The following is a 24,138-nucleotide window of genomic DNA, read 5'->3' as shown; positions in this document are numbered from 1 at the left end:
TCAGGCCACACCCAACTTGAAGTGGCAAATGAGTTTTGTACGCGAATCGCCAGTGTGTCCGCCTTGTCTGCTGGCACCATTAGGAGTGTTATCCCTGAACCCCGCATCTACGAAATGGACAATCTTTTCACTATAGAAGAACTTGACGCATCTTTGGCGGCTTCCCGACGATCATCTTCACCAGGACCCGATGGCATCACCTACGCCGCTCTAGCCAACCTTCAACAGGAGGCAAGGGGACAGTTGTTAAGCTATTACAACCACTCATGGCTGGCGGGCAATGTTCCCCAGGATTGGAAGATAAGTCGACTTGTGCCACTACTCAAAGCAGGAAAGTCACCATTTGATTTGACATCATTTCGTCCTGTTGCCCTCGCAAGTTGCGTAGGAAAAGTCATGGAAAGGATGATACTTACACGCCTAGAATGGTACCTTGAGCGCTACAACGTATACCCAAACTGCATGACGGGTTTTCGGCGAGGTAGGTCATCTCTTGATAACGTGATTGATCTCACAACATTTATCCAGCAACAGAAGAGCCTCAAGCGCATACCACTGGCACTCTTCCTCGACGTCAAAGGGGCTTATGATAACGTAACACATAAAGCCATCCTAGACTCGTTGGAAGCTGTTGGAATCGGTGGTCGGATGTTCCAATGGATCCAGGATTATTTGACAAGAAGGTCCTTTTTTGTACAAACCTCAGATGGACCTACCACCAATTACTATATCTCCCGTGGCGTCCCTCAGGGCGCCGTATTAAGTCCCACTTTATTTAACCTCGTGATGGTTGGACTTCGTGAAATTTTGCCAAGTACCATCCTCATATCCATATATGCTGACGATATTTGTCTATGGACTTCGGCTGTAACTCGTCTACAAGTACGTGCAAGAGTCCAGCAGGCTGCCACCTTGACATGCTCATATCTCCGCAAGCAAGGTCTTTCCGTCTCAACGGAGAAATGTGCATTGGTTGCGTTTACCCGCAGAGCCATGACACAATACCCCGTTACCATCAATGGACAAAATATTCCATACCAGAAGAACCATCGCTTCCTGGGTGTGATTATTGACAGGGACCTTTCGTGGAGTGCCCACTGCAATTACCTGAAGAGAAGGCTGACTTCCATTGTCCATATAATGCGGTTCCTCTGCGGAAAATCTTGGGGCGCATCGATAAGGTCAATGATGCAGCTATACAGAGCACTGTTTCTGGGATTTTTGCGCTACAGCTTGCCGTTACTGGCAAGTACGTGCAAGACGAACATCCGCACTCTCGAAAGTCTGCAAGGACAAGCACTACGCGTGTGCTTAGGATTGCCGCGATGCACCTCAACCTACGGGGCAATTATGATCGCAAGAGAGCATCCAATTCGAACATACATCACCACTGACAATTTGAGAGCCCACATAAGACACCTCTGCAGAGTTCCTGGTCACCATGTTGCAGTGTTGCCACTTCAAAGACCACACGCGATCTTTTCAAAGATTATTTCTGCCCATAGAGAATGCCTCCCTTTTGGCTTCACTCCCGCAACAAGACCAGCGTCACCCCCGTGGTGCCTACAACAACCACAGGTGTGCCTCACTATTCCGGGAATAACGAACAAGAGCCATCATTCAACAGTGGTCCTACGACAGGTGACATTGTCGCTACTCAACGAAAAATACGGCCAGAGGACCCACATTTACACCAATGGATCGGTCTCGGCTGACAGCTCCACAGGTGCTGTTGTCATCCCGGCGTACCAGGTCACTATAAAGCTCAAACTGTCGCATAGGACAACATCCACAGCAGCGGAGCTTGCCGCCTTACGTGCTGCTATACTTTATATCGCGGAAGCCCGACCTCAAAAATGGGCTGTGTTCTGTGACTCCAAGGCATCCCTTCAGAGCTTACAATCAGCTTTACGACAGCGGGAGCATCAACAGCTAGTGAATGAAATAAGAGAAGTGATTCACGAAGTTTTATCGAAAGGACATGACTTGGTGTTCCAGTGGTTACCGGGACATTGTGGCATTGTCGGTAATGACCTTGCTGATAATGCTGCCCGATCCGCCCACGCGGACGCCCAGACAACCCCAATTCCATTGTCGAGAACCGACGCTGCAAGGGGCCTTCACTCGTTCGCTAACACCATGTCGGAAACTTGGCTGAGTGACCCCAGTGTCAGGAACCGCCGCCTACACAAATTGGACCCATCGAAAAAGCTTCAAGTTCCATCGGACCTCTCCCGCCAGGATGCAACTTTACTGTGCCGCCTGTGGTTAGGAGTAGCTTTTACAAAGGCGTACTCCTTTCGCATAGGAATGGCGGATAGCTCCCGATGTGATTCGTGCGACACTGACGAGACAATAGAACATCTACTGTGTTCATGTGAACGTTTTGCGAGCGAACGCAATTTGCTACGCGAAACGTTGGAGACACTAGACAGTAGACCTCTTTCCGAAGAGAAGATACTTGGCTCATGGCTCTACGCGTCGCTGGCCAGCAAAGCGACGCGGGCACTGCTAAGTTTTCTGAAGACGACCGGACTACGCGACCGCTTATAAGCGTGCAATGGACAAGGTCCCACCAACATACACGTTGCCCTTCACTTCTCTCTCTCTTCTCCTTTAATCCCCTCACCCCTTCCCCCAGTGCAGGGTAGCAAACCGGACGTGCGTCTGGTTGACCTCCCTGCCTTTCATTTCTTCCCTTCCTCCTCCTTGACCCCGGACCATTTTGTGTGCAGAAGATACTAGGACCTTGGGCATCTGCATCAGTTGAGCAGAAAGCGACTAAAGCACTGCTACTTTACTTAAAGTCAACAAACCTGAGCGACCGCCTGTAGACTGTGTGTGCTCCCCGAATGTGCTCGTGATTGTGTGTACCTTCTCATCTCTATGCAACCTCTTTTCTCCCCTTCATCCCTTCTCTAGTGCAGGGTAGCAAACCGGATGTGCGTCTGGTTAACCTCCCTGCCTTTCCTTGCATCTTAATCTCTCTCTCTTTCTCTGAATTGTGCATATATATGTGTGAAATAAAAAAATTGAAAGTAAAAACAAACGAACAGAGAAGGCCATAAAACAAATTAAGCTGACCCGCATAACAAAGAAGAAGACTGCGCGAGAGTATCTTTTACACATAAAGTTTGCTTTAACAGTTAAACAACGACTAGGTCCGGAAAAACTTAATTTCCAATCAATTTTCTTTTTTACCGTACTTGGTCGATATGCACTAGGTATGGTCCTATGATCATTTTAAAACAGGCCAGAAATCAAAATTCATATGGCATGCCACAGTGTCTCACTCTTAAACTAAACTTCACTTGACACTCAAGCGAGACTTTTCAAAACTTTTCTCTCCATCTCGTAAGTGCTAATATTCATTTTGCCTAACGTCTTTCTCATCCATTTTTTAGGTAGTCCTGCCACATAACAAAAGAAAAAGTTATCACCGGTTACAGTGCTCAAAAGTCGAGACATTTTTTCTTTGTTTAGTTACCGCAGTAACAGTGCTCGCCTCAATCGCTTGTGGTCGTCAACACGAAGGCCTTCAATAGCCGCAACTTCCTGGCGCCTGCGATAAGGCTACCGTCGCAAGCCTAAACTGCAAGAACGCTTAGCGTTCTTTTAACATTGATTCCTTCACAACTTCGAGTGCCCGGACACCGGTCAATATTTGCTTGCTCTCGGAACCGTCTTTATGATCCTCTCCAACGTGTGCAGCCAAACTGTTATTTTCTAAACGCATGTAGACAGCCAACGCACGTCCGGTTTCTTCGCATACTGTTCGCCTCGAAGACTTCTCAATATCCCTCGGGCACTTGCTTGTCCTGCCTGAATAAATACTTGGCGAGGAAAGATAACATGGCACAAAAGAGCGAGTGCAAGAAGAAGCCATTTGCTGTCTTCAATATTGATCATTTAAGAGAGCTTTTGCACTGTCGTCTAACATAGCTTTTTTTTTAATTTAATGGTGGTGCTCTGAAAATTGATAGCAGAGCCGAGTGGCTGGCGACATGCTTTAGGCCAGTGATCGCCACTTCCATCAAAGCAGTAGAGTGCTGTTCTGTGTCCACACAATAGACATAAATGCAAACGGAAATTTTTTCCTACTATATTTTGGTAAGGAGACGAGTCAATAAACGAGCGTTTTCGTGGTAATAGTTCGTGCTTTTTCATTAAATACATTACCTTTTTTTATTTGCTTCATCTTCTAACTGGACTTTGAGTGTACTGCGTTGACATTTAGACGGCCTTGTGGTAGGCGTGGTTCCGTAGAACGGTTGCTTGCAGGGCAAGATCAAAGATAGTTGGTCTTTCATTAAACATACTTACTGTATAATCGAAAAACATTTCGCGGTTGCCTTGAAGAAGATAACTGAAAGAATTGCTCATGATATTTCCTAAGGTGACTAGAGGGTGAAAGCTATCTTAATCTTGTAATACCAACCCGACTCTTGATACCGCATTCATAGCACCCCCACTCTCCCCAGCCACTCACAGAGAGCTTTGTGTTTCAACGTGGGTTTGCCCTGAAAAAGGGGGTTAGGAAGCATTGGATATATTCTTTAAAACTTCTGCTGGGCCTAGTTGGTTCTGTGTGGTCTGTGCCAATTCGTGCTCAAGTTTTTACCTTAAAAAGAGTTTAATGACCCGAACGTCATAGCTTCGATTCCTGTCACCGCAGTCGCATTTCGACGCAGCCGAAACGGTAGATGGCCGTGTACTCGGAGGTGTCAGTGAGCGTTAAAGAATGGCACATAGTCAAATTTTTGAACACTCTACTACGGTGTTCTTCGTAAATATATCAATGTTTTGGGACACTAAATCCTAACAATTATTATAAAAGAAGTCTAATGCAACGAAAGTGGTGAGCAGTGACTTCAAGATGGTGCCATCCTTGACGTCGGCTCACCTCTGATGTCACGTCGGTTTTGGGACGTTAAACCCCACAAATCAATCAATCTGAAGTTACGTCACAGCTGCAGTGTGATGACGTCATTCATGTAAAGGCTCTGTGACGTGATAAATATGTACTATGGTTGACGTCATAACATTATATTGTGCATCACTCGTGTTTACACTGCCTGTCACTTTCTTTTTTCTCAGGAACTTCTAAAGCATTCAGCCTAAGGGGACTCGCATGGTAAGTTATGCCTTCGCCTAAGGATACTCGACGGTGAAAGATATACGGCTCGCAATAAAACAAAATAATCAAGTGCCCACAAAGCATACTTAAGGCGTTCTATGTACCTGCACAGTTTGACACTATGTTGAGGTTGTGGCGGCCACTGATTAATCTTGACAGAACCCTCTGCAATGGGTGGGATGCCTTGAACGACCAACTTTTTGCGTAGTTGACATGGTGTGACAATTGGAACGATCGCATACAGCTTGAGAGACATGACCCTTGTGTAGGTGACGTGCGAACCTTAGCTTTATTACTCACCAAGCGCAAAGTCGTGTGAGCTTTTATACTGCATTAGACGTTTTTCTAGGCAAGCGCCTGATTATACCACCCGTGGCTTTCGTCAAATTAGCAGTTGTTAATGACCCTAGCTGTGTAGAATAAAAAAGTAGAGACAAGCGGCTTTCTGTTGCTTTCTTTTCCTCCAGGTCGTTTACAGTTACTGCACGCTGTCGTTGATACAGATGAAAATATCGGCGGCTGTGGGGGTGTTGCCTAATTGGTAATGCTCATGCCACGCGAGGATTTTTTTTTTATTAAGCTGTAATCGTGAGGTGCCCCATTAAAAACTCAAATTTATCCTGGCTAACCTAGCGTGCGGAAATGCAGACTAACGACAACAGAAAAAAATAGACAGGGACAAGCGCATCAACAGGAACGACACAAAAAATCATCACGTGAATACTACACAATTGACGTTATCTTGAGGTCTCATATAGGAAAATTTTGTGGATACATTATAATGTCCCTCTTACTTCACTGGGACTTCACATAACACTACGTCACCAGATAACGTCACCGTATGATAGCGACGCCTGGTTAAAGGTTGGCGGATCACAGAGGCCCGCCCTCTTTGGCGGCCTTCTGATCTTGGAGGCAGCGCTGATCTTGGAGGCAGCACGAAACAATATTATGTGCAGAATAAAGCTTTGAAAGGGTGACAAGAGAGGATAAATTCATCGAAAGTTCCTGCATACGCTACATCCAGCTAACCGAGAGGCGCTTAGATCTGCCCAGCAACCACGCTTACATGGCGAAGCTGGACTCCGTATCTACAGGCGACATGCCTACAGTGCCGCCAAGCGATATTCCTGGTGTGTCGAAGCTGGGTTATTAACATGACTCGCAATATGTTGTGCGAATCCAATTCGGTGTGACGATGGAATCGATAATTACGAATAATGCACCTATGCAGCGTCTGCCTCTCCGCAACGCATGGTTTCCAATGGCGTTTAAAGCGACGTCTGCAATGGGATTCACCCACGGAAATTTGGCAGATCCTATTACGGATGTGTGCCACTCCTCCTATCAACACCTCTGCACGCTACTCTCACCCGTGCACTCCAATCACTACGCCCACTGCGCAATTCATGCAATCATCCTGCCCGCTCGAGGATTGCTGTTCGATCAGTGCCCACCAAACGAAGCTAGCAGAACATTGTTTATTTTTTCAATTTTCTGGAATTACGGTATGAGTATTGACAAACTTAGAAATAATAGCCTTAGTAAACTTTGCACCTAAAGAGTTCCTTTTAATTTATTATGGTCACGCACTGCTGATGCATAAAGGTCTGGAGGCTTGTGATTTCTGAGTACAATGTGCCGCCATCAATATCCTAACTCGCAACGCTTAAACTCTGTGAAAAGTGGTTAGTCTAAATGAAACCACTCAGCACAGGCAGCAATCAGCATCCGACACACAAGACGGCATGCTCTTTGCGACACGTGGTCCCTTATCGGGAAGTTTGTGCGAGCGCTGACCTACGCAGGACATCTAGAGGACATTCGTTGGAATTTCAATTAAGCGTGCGAAACCCCTCGGAAGGGGAGATGTGGCGGCGAAGGGAAGGTGTGGCGTCGTTGAAGGAAACACGTCCAGCTCTGTTGGCAGTAGCGCTGCCTACTGAGCCAATTGCGCGATGCTGAGTGAGGCGATAGCTAGAAATTGCTTTGGGTAAATGCAGTGAGGCTTGGCGGCCCCATCTATATAGTGCGCGCGGCCTGTACACTACTTGTGAGAGGCGCGGCGCATGCATTCATTGACCAAGCGTTCTCGTGTCAGCCGTGCCAATGCCTTGAAAGAGAAGTGGTGTCGCAGTCGGAAGACATATAGCCAGAAGAAGTCCGTGACACTCGAGACAGTTGATATAAAGAAGGGTCAAGCAAGAAGGGTCAAGCTTCAGGGTCAAGCTTCAGGGTCAAGCTTCAGGGTCAAGCAAGAAGCGAGTAATGAATTATTCAGAGCCATCGTTTCCACGCACACATACCCACTGGATGGTCATATGCGTGGTTCGATGTGGAGTTGGACGCTACTATAAATTAGCCTGTCTCATGTTCCGCCAACCAATTCGGCCCTGTGCTTGCTTTGCCCTCGATATACCCGCAAAGTGCCCATCTAACTTTCCCTCTCCTCTTCATGCACTTGCCTTCTCATTGAATTCAATGTGTTACTCTTCATGACCAGTGGTTATTCTTCATACGTGCTACGCGCCCTGTGCGTGCCCTGCGTTGATTGGCGGAACATAGATGAGGCCTTTGCCCTGCTGTGGGCGTAGCCAGGCTATTGATGATGACGATAATGATGATGATAATGATGATGATGATAGTGATGATGGCAGATTAGGCGAAGTGGTCGCTAAAGTTCTAGTGCAGTGGCAGTCCAGGACAGATCACAGCCATTTCTGGCACCAGCTTCGCCGTGATGTTCTATATACAGTACAAAGGCAATCACATCGCCCAGCACTTTGTACATTCTATGCGTCAGTGAAAGCATAAGCGGGAAGCAGATGATCACGGCTCAATTGTAGATGAAGCACGCTGGCCCCCTCCGTCGCACAGTGGGCCCATGAGGGTACGTGGCGTATTTGAGCCAGTGTATCAAAGCTCCGGCATGAGCTACGTGCTTCTATCGGCTACACCCTGTCTCGCGTACTTTATCTTGACCGGGATCAGCGTACGACACAAACCTTTGTACCTGCGGTGCTCTCATCATTCTGATTCGTGCTTACGCAGTTAGCAAGAAAGAACGCTGCGCCCTCCGCAGGGGGCTCATCTCTTTACCAAAGCATTTTGTCAAACCGTGCGAAAGGCGACACTGATGAAGCCTGCTAGCGCCTCTTCACATAACATTCAAAGTTGTTGCCATCCCAGTCATTGATTCGCCTTTGTGGTGAAATAGTGGATTTCTGTGCTTATATGCGGGGGAACAGTATTTCTCTATGAGTAATTTGATTACGGCGGTTTCTGCCATACTCCCTATCATCCAAAATAAAGGGGTCAAGTTTTCTCTCCCTTCGAACGTCTCTAGAAGTGTTCGAGGTCACTTTGCCAAACGTAATGAATCCACCTACCCCTTTGAGGTCGATAACTTGGTTGGCGGCGACAGTCAAACGTCACCAGTCTTTCTTTTGAAGGCGGATTGCCTTTTGCCCTGAAAAATTTATATCCTTTTCAGAAGCTTGCTTTCATTCTGTCATTCAGTTTCTTGTATGACAGCGGTATTAAGATAGTCTGCATCCTACTGCATTTCATCACATATAAGGGTCTGCCTACGATGAAAGGACTGACAAAAAAAGAAAAGGAAAAGTGTTTGCCCAGAGAAGACTGAGATGAAGCCAACTTCGCATTGTGCCGAGCAAATCCAATTAGGCATTCTGCTCGGTTACTCTAAGTTTGCAAGACCACCGCTCCATCATGTATTCATACAAACACACGCGAAATTCTCACAACTTCTCATGAAATTATTTATTTTCTCCGGTACCTAGCACTGAAAAAGATGTTCGCCTTTGAATTATTAGATTTTTTTCAACGTTTGTTTTCAGGTGAGGTGGTGAAAAGGTAAAATGCTTCTTCTTTCAAGAATCAACGAATATAAAGTCATCGAGAAATGAAGTTTTGAATAGATTGAGAAAGAAAGTTGTTAGAGATCGGAAATTTTTTCTTTGACGCTTTGCTGCTTTCCTAATATACTCTGTTCACCCACTGATTATGGCGAAAAACAAGAATTATACCTGACGTGGGACTTTTTTTTTGTTTTCCGGCTTCTGCTTTCTTGCAACTCACCCAGGATAAAAAGAGTCCTTTCATTCAATCTCTGACCATCTTTTTGACGAAGGATGAAATAAAGATAAATTGTGAGCTCATCTGTCTGATTTCCACTGCCTCGTGAAGTATCCATAGAGTTCATTTTGAACATTTAAGTTATGGCCTCAACTTTTGGGGCAGAGTTCAATAAAAGTTTCTTTGAATTTCAGTAAGATCAGGTTTGCACGCTCAGAGCTTCTCACACGAGTGCAGTTGCGAGGCATGCCAGATAGAAAACATTTTTCAAAAAAAAAGTCAAGCAAATATCATTACTGTATAGACTTTCCTTTAGCTTATGCGCGCTGATGTCTTTTTTATATTGCTAAAGTCCTCTCGCATTTTTTCTAGATGGCTAACGCTGCACTCACTATTCCCTGGGAGGTCATTACCTAGGTGAGAAAAAGAGAGAAGACAAATAGGTTAAGGGCTGCTCGTTTTTCTACAAATACCCGAGCTGGGCTCATGGATGGGTAGACATTTCGGCATAGTTGTAACCTGGACTACAGGGGTAGTCGGAGGTTGATATGATGTTCCGGGTTAGGGGAGACCAAACAAATATATTATGTCTCTCTTTATGAAATCGAAAGCCACAGATGTTTCATGAAACACTGGAAAATGACCGTCGGAGGAGACAACGTCTACATTTTTTGGTGCGAAAGTCATCATGACTTTATTACGTCATTACGAAGTCATCGTGACGTCACCCGATGCCATTACGCTACATAGTCGCTTGGTAAAAGGTGGCCCGATCTAGTAGGCAGCGTCTCAAGACAACGTGAGGGGCAGAAAGCTGCGATGCCTCCAATTTCGGAGGCAGTGAAAAAGCAGGTTTGGTTCGTCAGGCTTTCGGAGTAGAGAAGACGCGTCAACACAATCGATGGAGAAGTGTTAATAATGAAAAGCAGAAAAAGAAGTGGATGGCGTTCGCCTCTCAGCTCGTCCTAAGCGAGTGCATAAAAGACTGTGGGATATTTTGTAATAGACATCTCTCATTATATAATGATGCTCTGTGTGTGTCGTGCGCGCACGCGCACGAGTGTGTGTGTGTGTGCGTGCGTGCGTGCGTGCGTGTGTGTGTCTGTGTGAGTGCGTGTCGCGTGTGTGCGCGCTGCAATGCTTGAGCATAAGATGTATTGAAACAGTGACTCATGGCGTGTCTTGTGATGTATCTATTTATCAATGCTGTTCGTAGCTCCGCAAGAGAGCCCGCACTGCTTTAAAGACGTGGGAGTTATGAATGGAAGCTATCTCTTTTTCACTGCAGGTGGTACGCCTCTGCCTCCGTCCCTCGAACAGAACTATATGAAGAAGTAGCTCCCTGTGGTAAGTGTGACCTGTTCTACGTTGACATGACAGCCGGTGTAAGGGTCATTCTGTCATGAAGACTCCGCAGCATAAATTGCATTTGAAAAGAACATTATTGTTCCTCATAAGTGCTACATATCTTGGTCCAGCTTACAGTTCTCAGAACTAGCTTGTTAAAACGTCTGAAAAAGTGGAGCAGTCTACTTGAAAACACCATCGTTTAACTTGGGAGGCGATTTTTTATTTCAAACGAAGCAGTTGGTGTCCTCCAAATAAGCAAATGCTTCATTTCCAAACTTTTCTTGTGGATGTCTTATGCGTTTGTATATTTTTGAACGTGCTTACAGCTAAAAGCGTTGAAATGCGTTTTTATTGTCTATTTCTTTATAAATCTTGCACATGTGTTTCTCCCTTATTTTGCTTGGTGATTTATTTTTTCGTTCAGAATCAAGTATATTATTTACTCTGTGTCAACATACTTTCATTTTGAATCACTACCCATATAATAATTTATTTTGGATCTGTATGAGCGCTATCAGTTTTCTTACAAACTTGTTTGTTGTAGCTTCGCCTTATACAAAATGCAGTCTGTTGAACCTTAAAGTTGGCTAAATTAGTGCGCTAAAATAAGTAAAAAAATACAATATTGGAAGAGAACTTGGAAATAAATAAATGAAGAAAGGGGGATTGGGTTTTTCGTAGCGTATTTCACAAGCGGTTCAGCGTGTTACACTTTCGCTGCCTTAGCTACGAGTGGCGTTGGCTTGCACTGCCAAGAATTAAACACACATACACCGAATAGAATGGACGAGGAAACGTCTTCAGTCATAGCTCTATTGGTAGAACATCGGATACGCAACTAAAAGTTTGGGGGTCCGGTTTCTACCTGCAAACAGAGTGACTTTTTGTTCATGTTGATTTTCTGGAATATACGTCATATTGACTGAACTTACATGAATGAATAAATGAATGAATGAATAAACTTCATTGGAAGTCTGGCAGTTTTCGCCGGGCGTGGTGGGGGAAGAGGGGATTAACCCTGTCCCTTCCAACTCTGCTATGAAAAGCAAAAAAAAGTAAAAAAAATGTCGCCTATGCCTTCCTTGGCTTTACTGTCTGTTGGTTTTATTGGCGGCGTCTGACAAAAAAGAAGAAAAAAACGAAGCCCCTGAAACTACTCCTCTTTTCTCGTACATTATTTAAACATGTAACAACAGAGGAGGCAGATGTATACGAGCGTCAGTAAGGGGTACCGAAAGGCCACTTGCCCGTGGCCTCTGGCCGTACCCTCCATTCCACGATGCAAAACGGCTCTGCCCAAAAAAGTGTTGAGGCTCACGCTACTGTCGGCAGGCCCATGAAATCGTTCATGCATGTTGTGTTCTACCATCCATTCCAACATTCAGTTCCAGCGTTGAATGGTAACAAACGTCATGCGTCATAAATCTTTTACAATGATGCTCTAGAGATTGAGCGCGGCCATGCAGTGCGTGACGTTACGGAAGTAACGCATAAGTTTTGAGAAAAAAATATGCCAAGCCACATGTTGTTTAAATCTCACGCCACCCGCGCAACGCCTTCATTGTAATTATTGTACATGAAAAGTCTTGCTAATGGCACTTACGAAATATTTATGGAGAGAATATTATATATATATATATATATATATATATATATATATATATATATATATATATATATATATATAATATAGGTATGAGATATCGCACAAAAGGATAAATATATTTAATTCCCAACAGTTTCGGGCGGGGTCATTCCTTCGTCAGGGGGATTAGTTATACTAACATAGACGTTCAAACTTCGTTGCTGCCGCGTACCTCTCACCTTGAAAGATGTTTGCGAGAGTGAGAGAGAACTAAAGAAACAAACAAAAATAAACAAAACACCATCAACGCTGAGCACAAAACCAGACTTTGTACAGCCATTTATATATATATATATATATATATATATATATATATATATATATATATATATATATATATATGTGTGCTTTGCATTCACAGATGAATAAATGACTTTTTCTTTATTGTGCCTATGATACATAGTGATAAAAGACACTGCTCGAACAATAGACAACGGCAAAAGCTGAATTCACATTTTTATTCTTCTCTACTTCCTAACTGTTTGGTGAGCCTTTTTGCTACCCACCTTACACACGCTTTGTAAATATCGAAGCTTTTCAGTTCTCGGCTCTGTTCAACCATTCGGATGCCTTATTATTTCGCGGCGCTGCCAAGTCGCGCGTGCATCGCATTAATAATGCGCTCAGTCGACAGGTGCTGCCTGTGTACACTGACGTCACTCAAGTTTGTTGACGCACGAGTTGTCTGTGAAGAGCCCGTGGCTGATTTACGCTCCACTTCCTGTGAATATAACGGTACACGCACCTTCTGCGTCTGTGTAAGTTTTCATGTTCCTGAAGAAAGCGAATAAATAATAAATTTCTTAAACAGTGTGAATTGTTGTCAATTCAGTTTTTGGAAATAGATTGTTTCCCCTTTGCTCGGCATTTCTCATCTACTCCGCGTGTCAGAAAAGAAAACTAATAAAACTTTTGACGCTAGCGTGACGAGTTTCGTATGTGCAGTTCGCCCTGCATCGAATGACGTCATGCACCCACGCAGTTGCACTGCCGCCAGTGCAACGCGTAACTCGGTAAGCATAAACAAGTCATGCGGTTAGTTGTTCATTTGCGTAAAACAGCTGAAAGCCAGAATACGCGTGATCTTTTTTTTTTAGTCGATTCGGTTACCACTTCCCCTCCACACGCCAATATCTTTCGGCACCCTGTGTCTATGAATAATGACTCCGGTATCGGAGGCATCGGTAGTTTTCTGCAACTCATGTGCTTATCTTTTCTGTTTCGTTGTAGCTGGATTGCCGTGGAGAGGTTCGTATCATCCCAGTGACTTCATTTCTATAAGTTCTGCAGTGCAGAAGAAACTGTCACCGAAGAACAAAAAATAAACAGCCAAAAAAGAAACACAACCACAAAACTGAACAGAATATGGAAAATAACATGGCGATGAACTGTTCGCTGGTAGAAGTTCACATTTAAATAGAACGTTCAGATGCGCGCATTTCCAAGCAGTTATATTGCCATTGTTATAATTAAAAAGTCGGCAGATCCCACGCACCTTGAGAATGAATGTTATGCGAAGCGTGCGGAGGGAAGATGAATGTGTTGTTATTTTTTATTGAGCGGAATGTTACGAAATGACGCTAAAGTTATGTAGAAATGTACGCACAGACACATGAAATGTACGCACAGAAATGTAAGCACAGAAATGTACGCACAGACACAGTCATCATCATAAAGGGACATGCACCACAGATATTGGTTAAATTCCACTATTCACCACTGGTCGATTCAGAATTAAAGCAACAGTTTATCCAACGAATGGGTGCGAAGCAACAGCGGTGAGTGGAAGACCCAGAATACGTACTAGGAGGGCACACATGGGAACAGGAAAGGCTACTGCAGCTTCGAGAAGATCCCTGAAGCAATAGAAGCCTTACGCCAACGACGACAAGCCAGTAAATATACGAGTGGTGTATATTTCGCACCACGTGTGTCACTGTCTGTGGTTTAACTCTAACCCCCCTAAGCCGAGAATGAATTTACAAACAATCTAGCGTCACCTTGTTAAAGTGACGATGACGCGGTAGCAACCTGCATCACCTAGCTAATGCCTATAAACAATCTAGAAGGAAGCTGATAGGTCTTTAGAATCATCTATTTTTGCTATAGCAAGCTTTGGCGGCTTAGTATCAAGCAGATTTTTTAAATTTAAATATATACAAAAGCGGCAAGAGGTCAGTGGGCGTATTCGCGCTTTTAATGTATCGATAACGCCAGTGTTAAGCGCCACCTTTCTAATCTTCTCGTATAATAGTTACTATTGCTATGATGGGTGGTCGTAAAACAGCTTATTCTTAAAAAAATGCATGAAGAATTGCGAGAAAGACAAAGAGGGCAGGGCAGAAATTATTTCATGCTTCAAGCATTGCGAGTGAAATAACTTCTTTTGCAAACATTGTGGCCAACTTGCCCATTATCAAGATCTTCTAGAGTAGTGGGCAAACACTTGATAGAGAGATAAGTTATTAAAAGCACAGAACTACACACACACTCAGGTACTTCAACAAAGACTCGCGTACTTAATCCAAGTTCTCCATAGTTCTTCGCACGCAACCATGTGACACACTACTATACGCTTTTGTTTTCATTGCCAAGGGCGCAGATGTGTCCGACCCTATTTAACGGCGAAAGCGTAGGCAGCCAGGAACAAGTTCCAATTTGTCTAAATGCGAAAAGCGTGGCTCTCCACCTACGCACAATCGTCGAAACGAGTTTAGGGAGGATTAAAACACGCGGATAGAGATGTGGTGAGTGCTTTTCAACCCTGCATTTCTCGCTCAGGTAAAAAAAAAACGTAGGTGTGCTTGTAAACTTTTCGTAATCCCAACGTTGAGAGTGGGATATTGTGGTTGCCCTTTCGCGACTTTGTAACTGGCGTAAGGACTACGTGAAACCAACGCGAGGATATGCTGGAGGGTGTGCGTACCCTTAAATATAACATTAACTGACAAGAACATAAGTGTGCGGGAAAAGAGTGTGAAGAGGGGGCAGTAGGAATGGGCCACTCCACAATAGGCTGTTGACTGCCTAGTAACTTCAAATACTGTTATAATCACACTCATACGTTTAGATGACGAAGTTAAGTTTTCTAGACGGGTGCATGCGTGCGTGCGTGTGTGTGCGTGTGGGTGCGTGTGTATGTGCGTATGTGTGAGGGGTGTGTGCGGGCGTGCGTGTGCGTTCGTGTGTGTATGAGTGTGTGCGCGTGTGTGCGAGAGTGTGTGTTTGTGGAAAGGAGAAGAAATTCATGCTTGTGTGGGTTGTGATGGGTGCCTGTTTGTGAGTTCTCTCTTTTCCGTATATCTTTCAATCTACTTCATCCTGCTTCCGTGTGCAGGGTAGCAAAACCAATTGTGCAGAACGGGCTCAGCATGCGGCCTTTTCTTCTCTTCCATTCCCATCTCTCCACCTAACTTCACAACTAGTAGCGTTATCGTTGCTGTAGAGGTTGGAATACAAGTATTTCTCAATCAGGTTGTGACCCTCAGAAAGGAGTCTGCCATGGTGGTCTAGTCGTTGAGGTACTTGACTGCTGACTTGAATGTAGCGACATCAAATACACGCGACGGCTGTTGCAGTATTTTTGACGATTACTGAAACGCTTAAGGCCCATGTGCTTAGACATAGGCTCTCTTATGCGTCAATCTGTGTCATGGCCACTTGAGGTGCCTTTTCAGACGCTGGCCTAGAAAGAACGCAGTGGGCGGAATTAAACGTCTCATGACAACACGAAATCAGATACAACTTAATGTTCAACCCTGGTTCGAGCGTAAGTATCCAGCGTGCCATTCAAATATTTCATCAGAAGGTCGTGCCAGTTGTAACTGTCCCATAAAAAAAAACTCCATGCGCGTTGGGCAAAGAGCCTCGTCAACATTTGTAATACAGTGTCACAGCAGTGTCAACTCTTTTCAGGCATTACACCAAGTGAATTGCGGGAAGAGGGGTGTTTGAATGCGGCCCGCCCGTTACATCGATCAGCTGTAACTCAGCCTGACTGGTAGAAGCTGGGGCAGTCGCCTAAGGTAGATGTTTAGACGTTACTGTTTAATAGAAGGCACGTTACCATTGCCTAACATATTTACACTCACCGGTAAACAAAAGAAAAAAACACAGCACACTATAGCTTCTATGTATTGTAGCACACACCTTCAGCCACTCTACGTAAGAACGCAAGTTTTAAACAATGTTTCAGATCAAAGCATTGGTATATGTCACATTGCTCTGGGAAGAAACGCACCGAGGTAAATGCAAGGCACTTCTGAAACTGGAAGCTGAAGGGAATCGAAAGAAACGAGGCGCCAGGCCCCGTCGTCTGGCCGTGACAGCACACTCTGGCCCCTTAGACGAGCATTACAGAAAAGACACGAGATGGGCGTCTAATACTTACGTCTTGGGGACGTCTAGGCATCGGCCTCTTCTATACTTCCATTTCCTCGCTTCTGCTTGAGTTCTTTCTTGGGTCGGCCTATGAAAAGAGAGCTGCAACCACGTCCATGCAAAGAGAGGCTGTGTTTCTTGTCGTTTGTTTATATATGCGCGTAATCACGCTATTATAACTTTTACGTCACTAGTGCCGACGCCAAGGCGGGACGCCAGCTCATTTTCGCGTGTGATGAGGCATCTTGGTATCACGCCTTATTATCTTACTGTAGGCATCACTGCAGTGAAAAACTGTTTTTATAGATTCTCCTGTTTTTGTAATGATTAGCGTAATGATCTAACAATAATTGTTAATGTTTACATCCCCAAAACACCATATGATTATGAGGGACGCCATGGTGAAAGGCTTCACAATTGTCAACCACGCAAATCTAAGTACTACTCGGGTTCCAAGCGTTACCTCCTTCATCGAAACTGTGGCTTCCGTGGCCGGTATTCAGTCCTGCGACCTGCAGATCAGCAATCCAACAATATAACCAGTATGATACCACGGATTCTTGTATTCACTCTTGTACGGAACTGCAGCGTATTAATAGCAGCGCTGGCGGACGCGCTAAGCGAACCAAAACGGCACTGGCGAATGTGCTAAATGAACAAAAGCCTCACTGGCAACTCATCAGTTTCGTACTTTTTTTCCCCCTCTTCCTTTCTCCCTGTTCTACGCACGTGCTTCCTGGACCTATTTTTTGTCATCTTATTGCCAACTCATTTCGATCCACGCCCGTATTTCCTCCTTTGTTCTCGCAGCACCGAGATAAGTATACGAAAAAAAATAATGAACACGATGACTGAGATTAGGGAACGAGCTGTTTTCCCGGTTATGCCCGCCGGGACAGAATTCCCGCTCATTAACTTGAACGTTTTGTAAGAGGCCCTCGGGACATGGGCTGTTTGAGCGATAAAACTGTCTGCTATCGCGAAGACTATAACGTTCCTTCTGTTTTCTATGGCCTCTATCGCATAGAGCTATTCGTGGTGGGTGCGCGTAGCAATGAGGCAATTACGGGACTACTACGCTTGTCGTTATAATTTTGAGAATTTTCATGCGTCTCTATTTCTGAAGGACACGTTGGCACTGAATATATATGTAAAGCGGTAACGTGTATCACGTGTATCTAAGTCTAAACTATATTACCTGGTAATTTCCAACAGAGATGGCAAAATTGCTCCTGAAAAGTATTGTATTCAAAGTACATTTTATTTTATATTAAATTAAATTACAATAACAGATGGCTATAAGGAATAATTCCTGCTGGTAATGTTGACAATGCATGATCTTACGTTTAACTCGCTTCAACAAAATTTTATGACTGATGCATGCAGTTAAGACGAGGCGCTTCAACGGCTCATATCGTCGTCTGACCCAAATTGAGTGAAAAGCGGAATAAAGCCAAGCCAGTTATAGCAAACTGTATTTGTACTTTGTTAAAAATAGTAATTATTTGTTGCATAGAAAGAAAGTGCACCAAGAGATTTCTTCTCGCAAGCAGGTACTGAACATTCAGCTCACCGAATCACTATATAATTATCAGAAGCGCCGTAGTGAAGCGCTCCGAACATTTCTACGACATGGGGCTGTTTAACGCGCATCTAATTCAAGTACACGGGCATCAAACATCCTCACCTCCACTGAAAACGTTACCGCCGTGGCTGGGATTCAATCCCGTGACCTACGGGCCAGCCGTCAATTGCCATAGGCACTAGGCCACTGGTGGGAGTTAATATAGGCAACTCAGGTGGCTCCACGTACGGACGTGTTGCTGGACAAAAATATCTCCCAGAACAGGTATTACTGAAGTGAGATAGAAGCTTCCAATGCAAAAATTCAAGCCAACGTTTGTCCACTTGTGGAAACTTATCTGCGACGCACTCTCTTTTTACTAAACTTGCATACCACAAGATATGTCCGCCGAGTGTTCTGTATTCCTCTTTAATGAAACAAAGAAAAGAATGAGTAAAAAATAACGACTTTATTTCGCTGTTCCAACTTGCACAAACTAGAAGTCAGGTATGCCCAATTGATTCTAAAGTAAGTATTGGTTGACCTTAGAAAGGGAAAGTTAGGCTACCACCTATTTGTGGCACGAAGCCGCAAGGAAATCTGTATAAATTTTTCCGAACAAGAAGCCACTTAGTATACGAATTTGTCCAATTTTTAGAGTTGTTTAATTTTTTTCTTAACCTTTCCGCGAAATTGCGGGACTCCATAGAACTCATTTGCATTACGTATGTCCATGTGCTTCGAGTTGTCAATGAATTCGCTTTCGCGCTGCTAAGTGCTGGTTTCTTAGTTAGCTCAATTCGTTGAGAGAACGCCGCGAAAGGCGTTGGTCCCGGATTCATTCCCTGGACCAGGATGCATTTTTAGGCAACTAAGAGGCTTTCTTTTCTGAGAAATATGTACAAATTTCCTTGTGGCTTCGGGCCACGAACGGGTGGTTATTTGATTTTCCCATTCATAGCCACTGCGCGACCTCGCGTGTTTCCGCAGAACTCATTTGCATTATTGATTAAGCTGAACCACTGGCTTCCGCTGTATGATTTTCGTGTCTTCGCTGACCTTTGGAAACTCTCCGAACACGTCACATGACCAGACCGTGACAAAATGGCTTCGTGTGCTGAGTGATTCGCGACATTGAAAGAGGCACGTAAAATATCGCACAAAGAAAACAAGTAACCGGGGTCTGAAGCCGAATCCGCATATATGCGTCTGAGCCGTGTAGCCGACACTTCGTGCACGTCTGACGTGTCATCGTCATCTGAAGGCAGCGCAATGCAACGTCTGTAAGATGGATGGGATACAATGCGGCCGCTTCTATAGACTCTTTCAGTATTTTTGCAGGTTATCAGCACTACAGTGTTTGACATGCGTCTTACGCCGGGGACCTCATGAACAACTAGTGCTGGAAATTAGAGAGCTGCTTCAACACCTCTTCGACGAAGGACACAGAATCACGTTTCAGTGGATTCCAAGTCACTGCGGCATATTGGGCAACGAACATGCCGATGCAGCTGCCCGATCAGCACACGAAAATGGTGAAAAAAAATCTATACCATTTTCAAGGACTGATGCTGCAATGACCATCCGAAAAAATCTAAAATCGCTGTGGAACACCGAGTGCTTACGGCACACGCGACTGCGTAGACTGGACACGTCTCGTCGACTCCGGCCTCCGTCTGGACTCTCCCGACTCGAGACAACGGTGCTTTGCCGACTATGGCTTGGTGTCGCCTTCACCAAAGCTTTCGCCTACCGAATCGGCATGGAAGACAGTGCTGCTTGCGGTCATTGCGGCAGCGATGAAACTATAGAGCATGTTCTCTGTCACTGCCCTCGTTACAGCGTGCAAAGACGGCAACTAGCTGCTGCGTTAGCTCGCCTTTACGGCAGACCTTTGTCTGAACAATCAGTGCTGGAAAGACGACATGATTTGTGTGCTCACAGAAAATCAGTGAAGGCGCTACTGAACTTTTTGCGTGGCAGCGGCCTATTGTATAGATTGTAGCACCCCAGCTCCCCCCCCCCCTTTTTTTTTTCGCGCGCGTCTATTTCCCTCTTCGCTTTCTTTCCAATCTTTCTTCCCCATTCCCCCTTCCCCTAGTGCAGGGTAGCAAACCGGATGCTCCATTTTCTGGTTAACCTCCCTGCCTTTCCCTCATTTTATTCTCTCTCTCTTGCAGGTTATCGATTTCTTGTACTCAAGGGATTTATTCATGACTTTGGCTCACCTCTGGGACGAGAGCACGGATACCAAAACGGAATCTGCAATGACGTCCTCTTTTTATCACGATGTACTCCTGCTAGAAGATACGGTCGCCTGTCTATGCTGTGCGTAACATTCCGTGTTCAGGCGTCTCCTTCTTGCTCAAAGAAATACTACTAAAAAAACATGGTCCTTCATGCATTTGTCAAAAACAACTCAGAGACAAAAGCCATATTTTTTTTTCAGTCAAACTACCTCAGGGTATTGGCTTGTGGACGTGTCATGTCATCTTCAAGGTTCGTCGTATATCGGTATGCACCGAAAAAGTTGTTTAAATCCTACTTCTCGGCACTGGTACATACTACGTGTATTTTATTTGAAATGCCACTTCTTAGCACCTACCTATCTCTTCGTCTGTATCATGTCCCTTTCTTTTATGTAGTGTGCTAATACACGCTACGTTCATGAATGACCGACTCGCTCGATCGGCAACCCTTATTGGTTAAAGGTTCGTTGTTACTGCCCAAACCAATATGCTAAACTCAGAAGTGCTGGCAGAATCGTCGACCTAATTTACCTAGGCGCTTGCGTTTTATGTGCACAACCAGAGACACAAACGTACATCTCTTCGGCAAAGCCATCTATTTGAAATGTCACCTCTTCAAACACTGCAAACATATGGCACATTAGCGAAATTCTCAAACGCCTCATTCGGAATGTACGCGTTGGGACGGCTTTATGCTCTCCCATAGTAGAGCACCATGTACTCTAAAATGTTAAACACTTTTTCTAAACACAAACTTTATGCATTGCACCTCCGTACGCTGCACATAAACTAACCTTCCGTTAAAAGATCTAAGACGGCTTCTGATCTCCTGTAGTAGAGTATCACGTACTCCGAATTCGTAAACACCTCTTAAAACACAATCAACGACGTTATGGCTGTACCGCCGCGATCGATTTCTTTGTGATCACGCCGTGAACTCATTCGTGGAGCAATTTTTGTCGACAGGACCTCATCAAGTGTGAAGCCCATGGAACGGCTTTGGGGTCTCCCATAGTAGAGGACCCAGTACCCAGATTTACTACGCATTGTGTGTTTCAAGAAAGAATGAAATCGCTGTTGCATTTTCTCAAAGACACAGGACTGTTCCATCGTTTGTGATGGTGAAACTGTTACGTGTCGGCCCAGTCAGTGACCTTTTATCTCCTCCTCCATATCTTTCCTTCCCTCTTCCCTTCCCCAGTGCTGGGTAGCCTACCTGGGCTCAGCCCTGGTTAACCTCCCTGCCTTTCTCTTTGTGTTCTCTCTCTAACGGATCGCACTGTGTTACACCGATGGAGATATACATATTTTTCTTCTCCATATATTGCTCAATCCCCTCTTCTATTCTGCTGAAAGCTTTGTGCACCCAATGCAGTTTTGCGCGGTCTCCGAGATCAGAGGCACTGTAACTTTTCTGCACTTAAAGCACTTTTGAAGCGCTTCCAGTATCTGTTGAACTTTGATCGAGCGACGGTGCCATGTAGTGAGTTAATGTGGTAACACCATATTTCTGAGACTAAACTGTAACATCACGATGATGTCACGATTACGTCACAAATCTTTGCCGACTTGGGATAACATGGTAGCATCATCAAACGATGATCAGTTTAGCTGCGAATCACCACAGTAGTACCACTTGTTGGCCTGTCCTGTCGTCATGGCGTGGCATGTAGGTATGGGGAACCACAAAGAGCTGACGTCATCACTTCAAGAGATAAAGTTATTCTTTCACGAAATGACGGTTCAAGGTACACACGATTTGGGACGGAATCATTACGTTAGCATGGCAAGGCGAAGCACCTTAGGCTCTCGGCTTTTCAGTCTTTAATGTCGTTGGGATGTGTCATGTAGTCACGGTTCACCGTAAAAACAGGTATGTACCACAAAAAACAGAAAAAAAACCTTTACAGTCGCCACCACTTCACTGCAAGTTGACGAAGGCAACAGCTAGCCAAGTGAATAGCTGACGATGTTTGTGAACCTGAAACACCCTTCCCTATATGCCATAGGAAACTGAAACCAGGTATGTAGGGAAAGAAAGGAGGAGAATGATAATAAAATGCATCTTTGGCCCCTCTCCAAGTTTAAGGATGGTGGAGCTTAAACACCGTTTGCCCCATATTTTGCTCCACACCAGTTTCTTTTCTTCTTATTTTTGTATCACTCGCGCTGACACTACCGATGCCAATGGTGCCTTTTCGCCTTGAATGTGAAACCCAACTACAAAAAGTGTTCAAATGAAAAGGTTGGAAAACGAAACTATGGGTTAAAATGATGGCTCTATTCAATGTGTACACTAAATACCTGATCACAATGATCCTAGTGATAAGCGAACCAAAGGGCATCTGGTCCTCACAATTCCTGTGGCCATGAGGAGACACAGTCTAATACCGTGTCGAGATTTTTGTTTGAGTTGAAGCGCTTCTCTATTCAACATTTTTTTTTTCAGGGCACCAGAGACATGAACATCACAGGTGACTAATGATGGCTGGTTTAACACTTTCCGCTGTCAGATAATGAATTATGCGTCACTACTCGTTTTAATTACTAAACTTTTAGAGAGCAAGACCATGCGTCTTCACGCACACTGCCATGTTAATTGTACGGTGCTCTCTTAAAGAACTCCGGCCCTGTCCTGCAAACAATGGCGGAGACTACAATGGCATCCTTAGACATCTTGGTACCTTACCCCATAGCGGCATAAACATCTGTTAGTGGTCATGTTGTTAACACGTTTTGTACCTGTTCGGCTGAACACCCCTTGTATTTTACTTTAAAACAGCATTTGGCTAAGCACGGTGAATGCAAAGTGTTCCTCAGTTTTAGCAAGACGGGGCTGTTAAAAATGTATTTGGGTATGTATGTAGGTTAGCCTCAGCGTTTCATCTGAACTCTAATAAAAGGGTGCAATGCCAGTCACATACATTGAACGATTGTTCCAATGTACAGCTTGCCCGCATTCCTCCGAAACGCATTGCATGTATGTATGTATGTATGTATGTATGTATGTATGTATGTATGTATGTATGTATGTATGTATGTATGTATGTATGTATGTATGTATGTATGCATGTATGTATGTATGTATGTATGTATGTATGTATGTATGTATGTATGTATGTATGTATGTATGTATGTATGTATGTATGTATGTATGTATGTGTGTGTGTGTGTGTGTGTGTGTGTGTATGTATGTATGTATGTATGTATGTATGTATGTACGATATTTCTAATCTCAACCGAAACATCTCGTCCTAACATTTATCCGAAGCCTAATCTTTATTTTAACGGTAGCAATTCTAGCGTGCTCCCGAAGTCATTGCAACGTAATCAATCTTTACTTCATTTGACGTTTCTTCTCGATACGTCATACGACTGCCAAGCCTAAAAAGAACTGTAGATCCAGGCGAAAACAACTAGCCGACCTTTCTTCCCGCAATTTCTTGAACGACTGGCACCATTAAACATGAAGTTCAACCCGGAAACGTCAGATTGCATGCTGACAAAGATAAGTCATTTCACACAATGACTATGCTTTAGAATCAGCGTACGCTACTTATTTGATATAATGCTACTTTATTGGTATTTTTTTTCTCAATGGCTTTATGAATTTCCCGTTCTTCCTGAACTGCAAACAAAAGAAGGTGAAAGTTTTCCGCTGAATATGAGCACTTAAGCTAACCACCGAAAACTGGCGACATATCGACAACCCAGA

General features: G+C 44.4%; 1 protein-coding gene across 3 annotated transcripts in view; it reads left to right on the top strand.

Annotated features, from left to right (window-relative positions):
• LOC142768831 (uncharacterized) overlaps window positions 1–24,138 on the top strand; it is a 308,858-nt gene that overhangs the window by 270,795 nt on the left and 13,925 nt on the right. Inside the window, exons 3-5 of one of the 3 annotated variants that reach the window (XR_012885491.1) lie at window positions 5,098–5,134; window positions 10,524–10,582; window positions 20,355–20,724. Coding sequence is in view for 1 of the 3 variants with exons in the window: in XM_075871175.1 (XP_075727290.1) it covers window positions 10,524–10,582; window positions 20,355–20,557 (262 nt within the window). In the remaining 2 variants the exon portion in view is untranslated. Of the gene's footprint in view, window positions 1–5,097; window positions 5,135–10,523; window positions 10,583–20,354; window positions 20,725–24,138 lie in introns of those variants that run through there. The other 2 variants (XR_012885492.1, XM_075871175.1) reach the window with 2 other exon arrangements.

This window comes from Rhipicephalus microplus, chromosome 8 (assembly GCF_043290135.1).
Source record: "Rhipicephalus microplus isolate Deutch F79 chromosome 8, USDA_Rmic, whole genome shotgun sequence".
NCBI classification, from domain to species: domain Eukaryota; kingdom Metazoa; phylum Arthropoda; class Arachnida; order Ixodida; family Ixodidae; genus Rhipicephalus; species Rhipicephalus microplus.
Note: the sequence above shows the minus strand (reverse complement) of the source record. Positions and strands in the feature narration are given on the sequence as shown.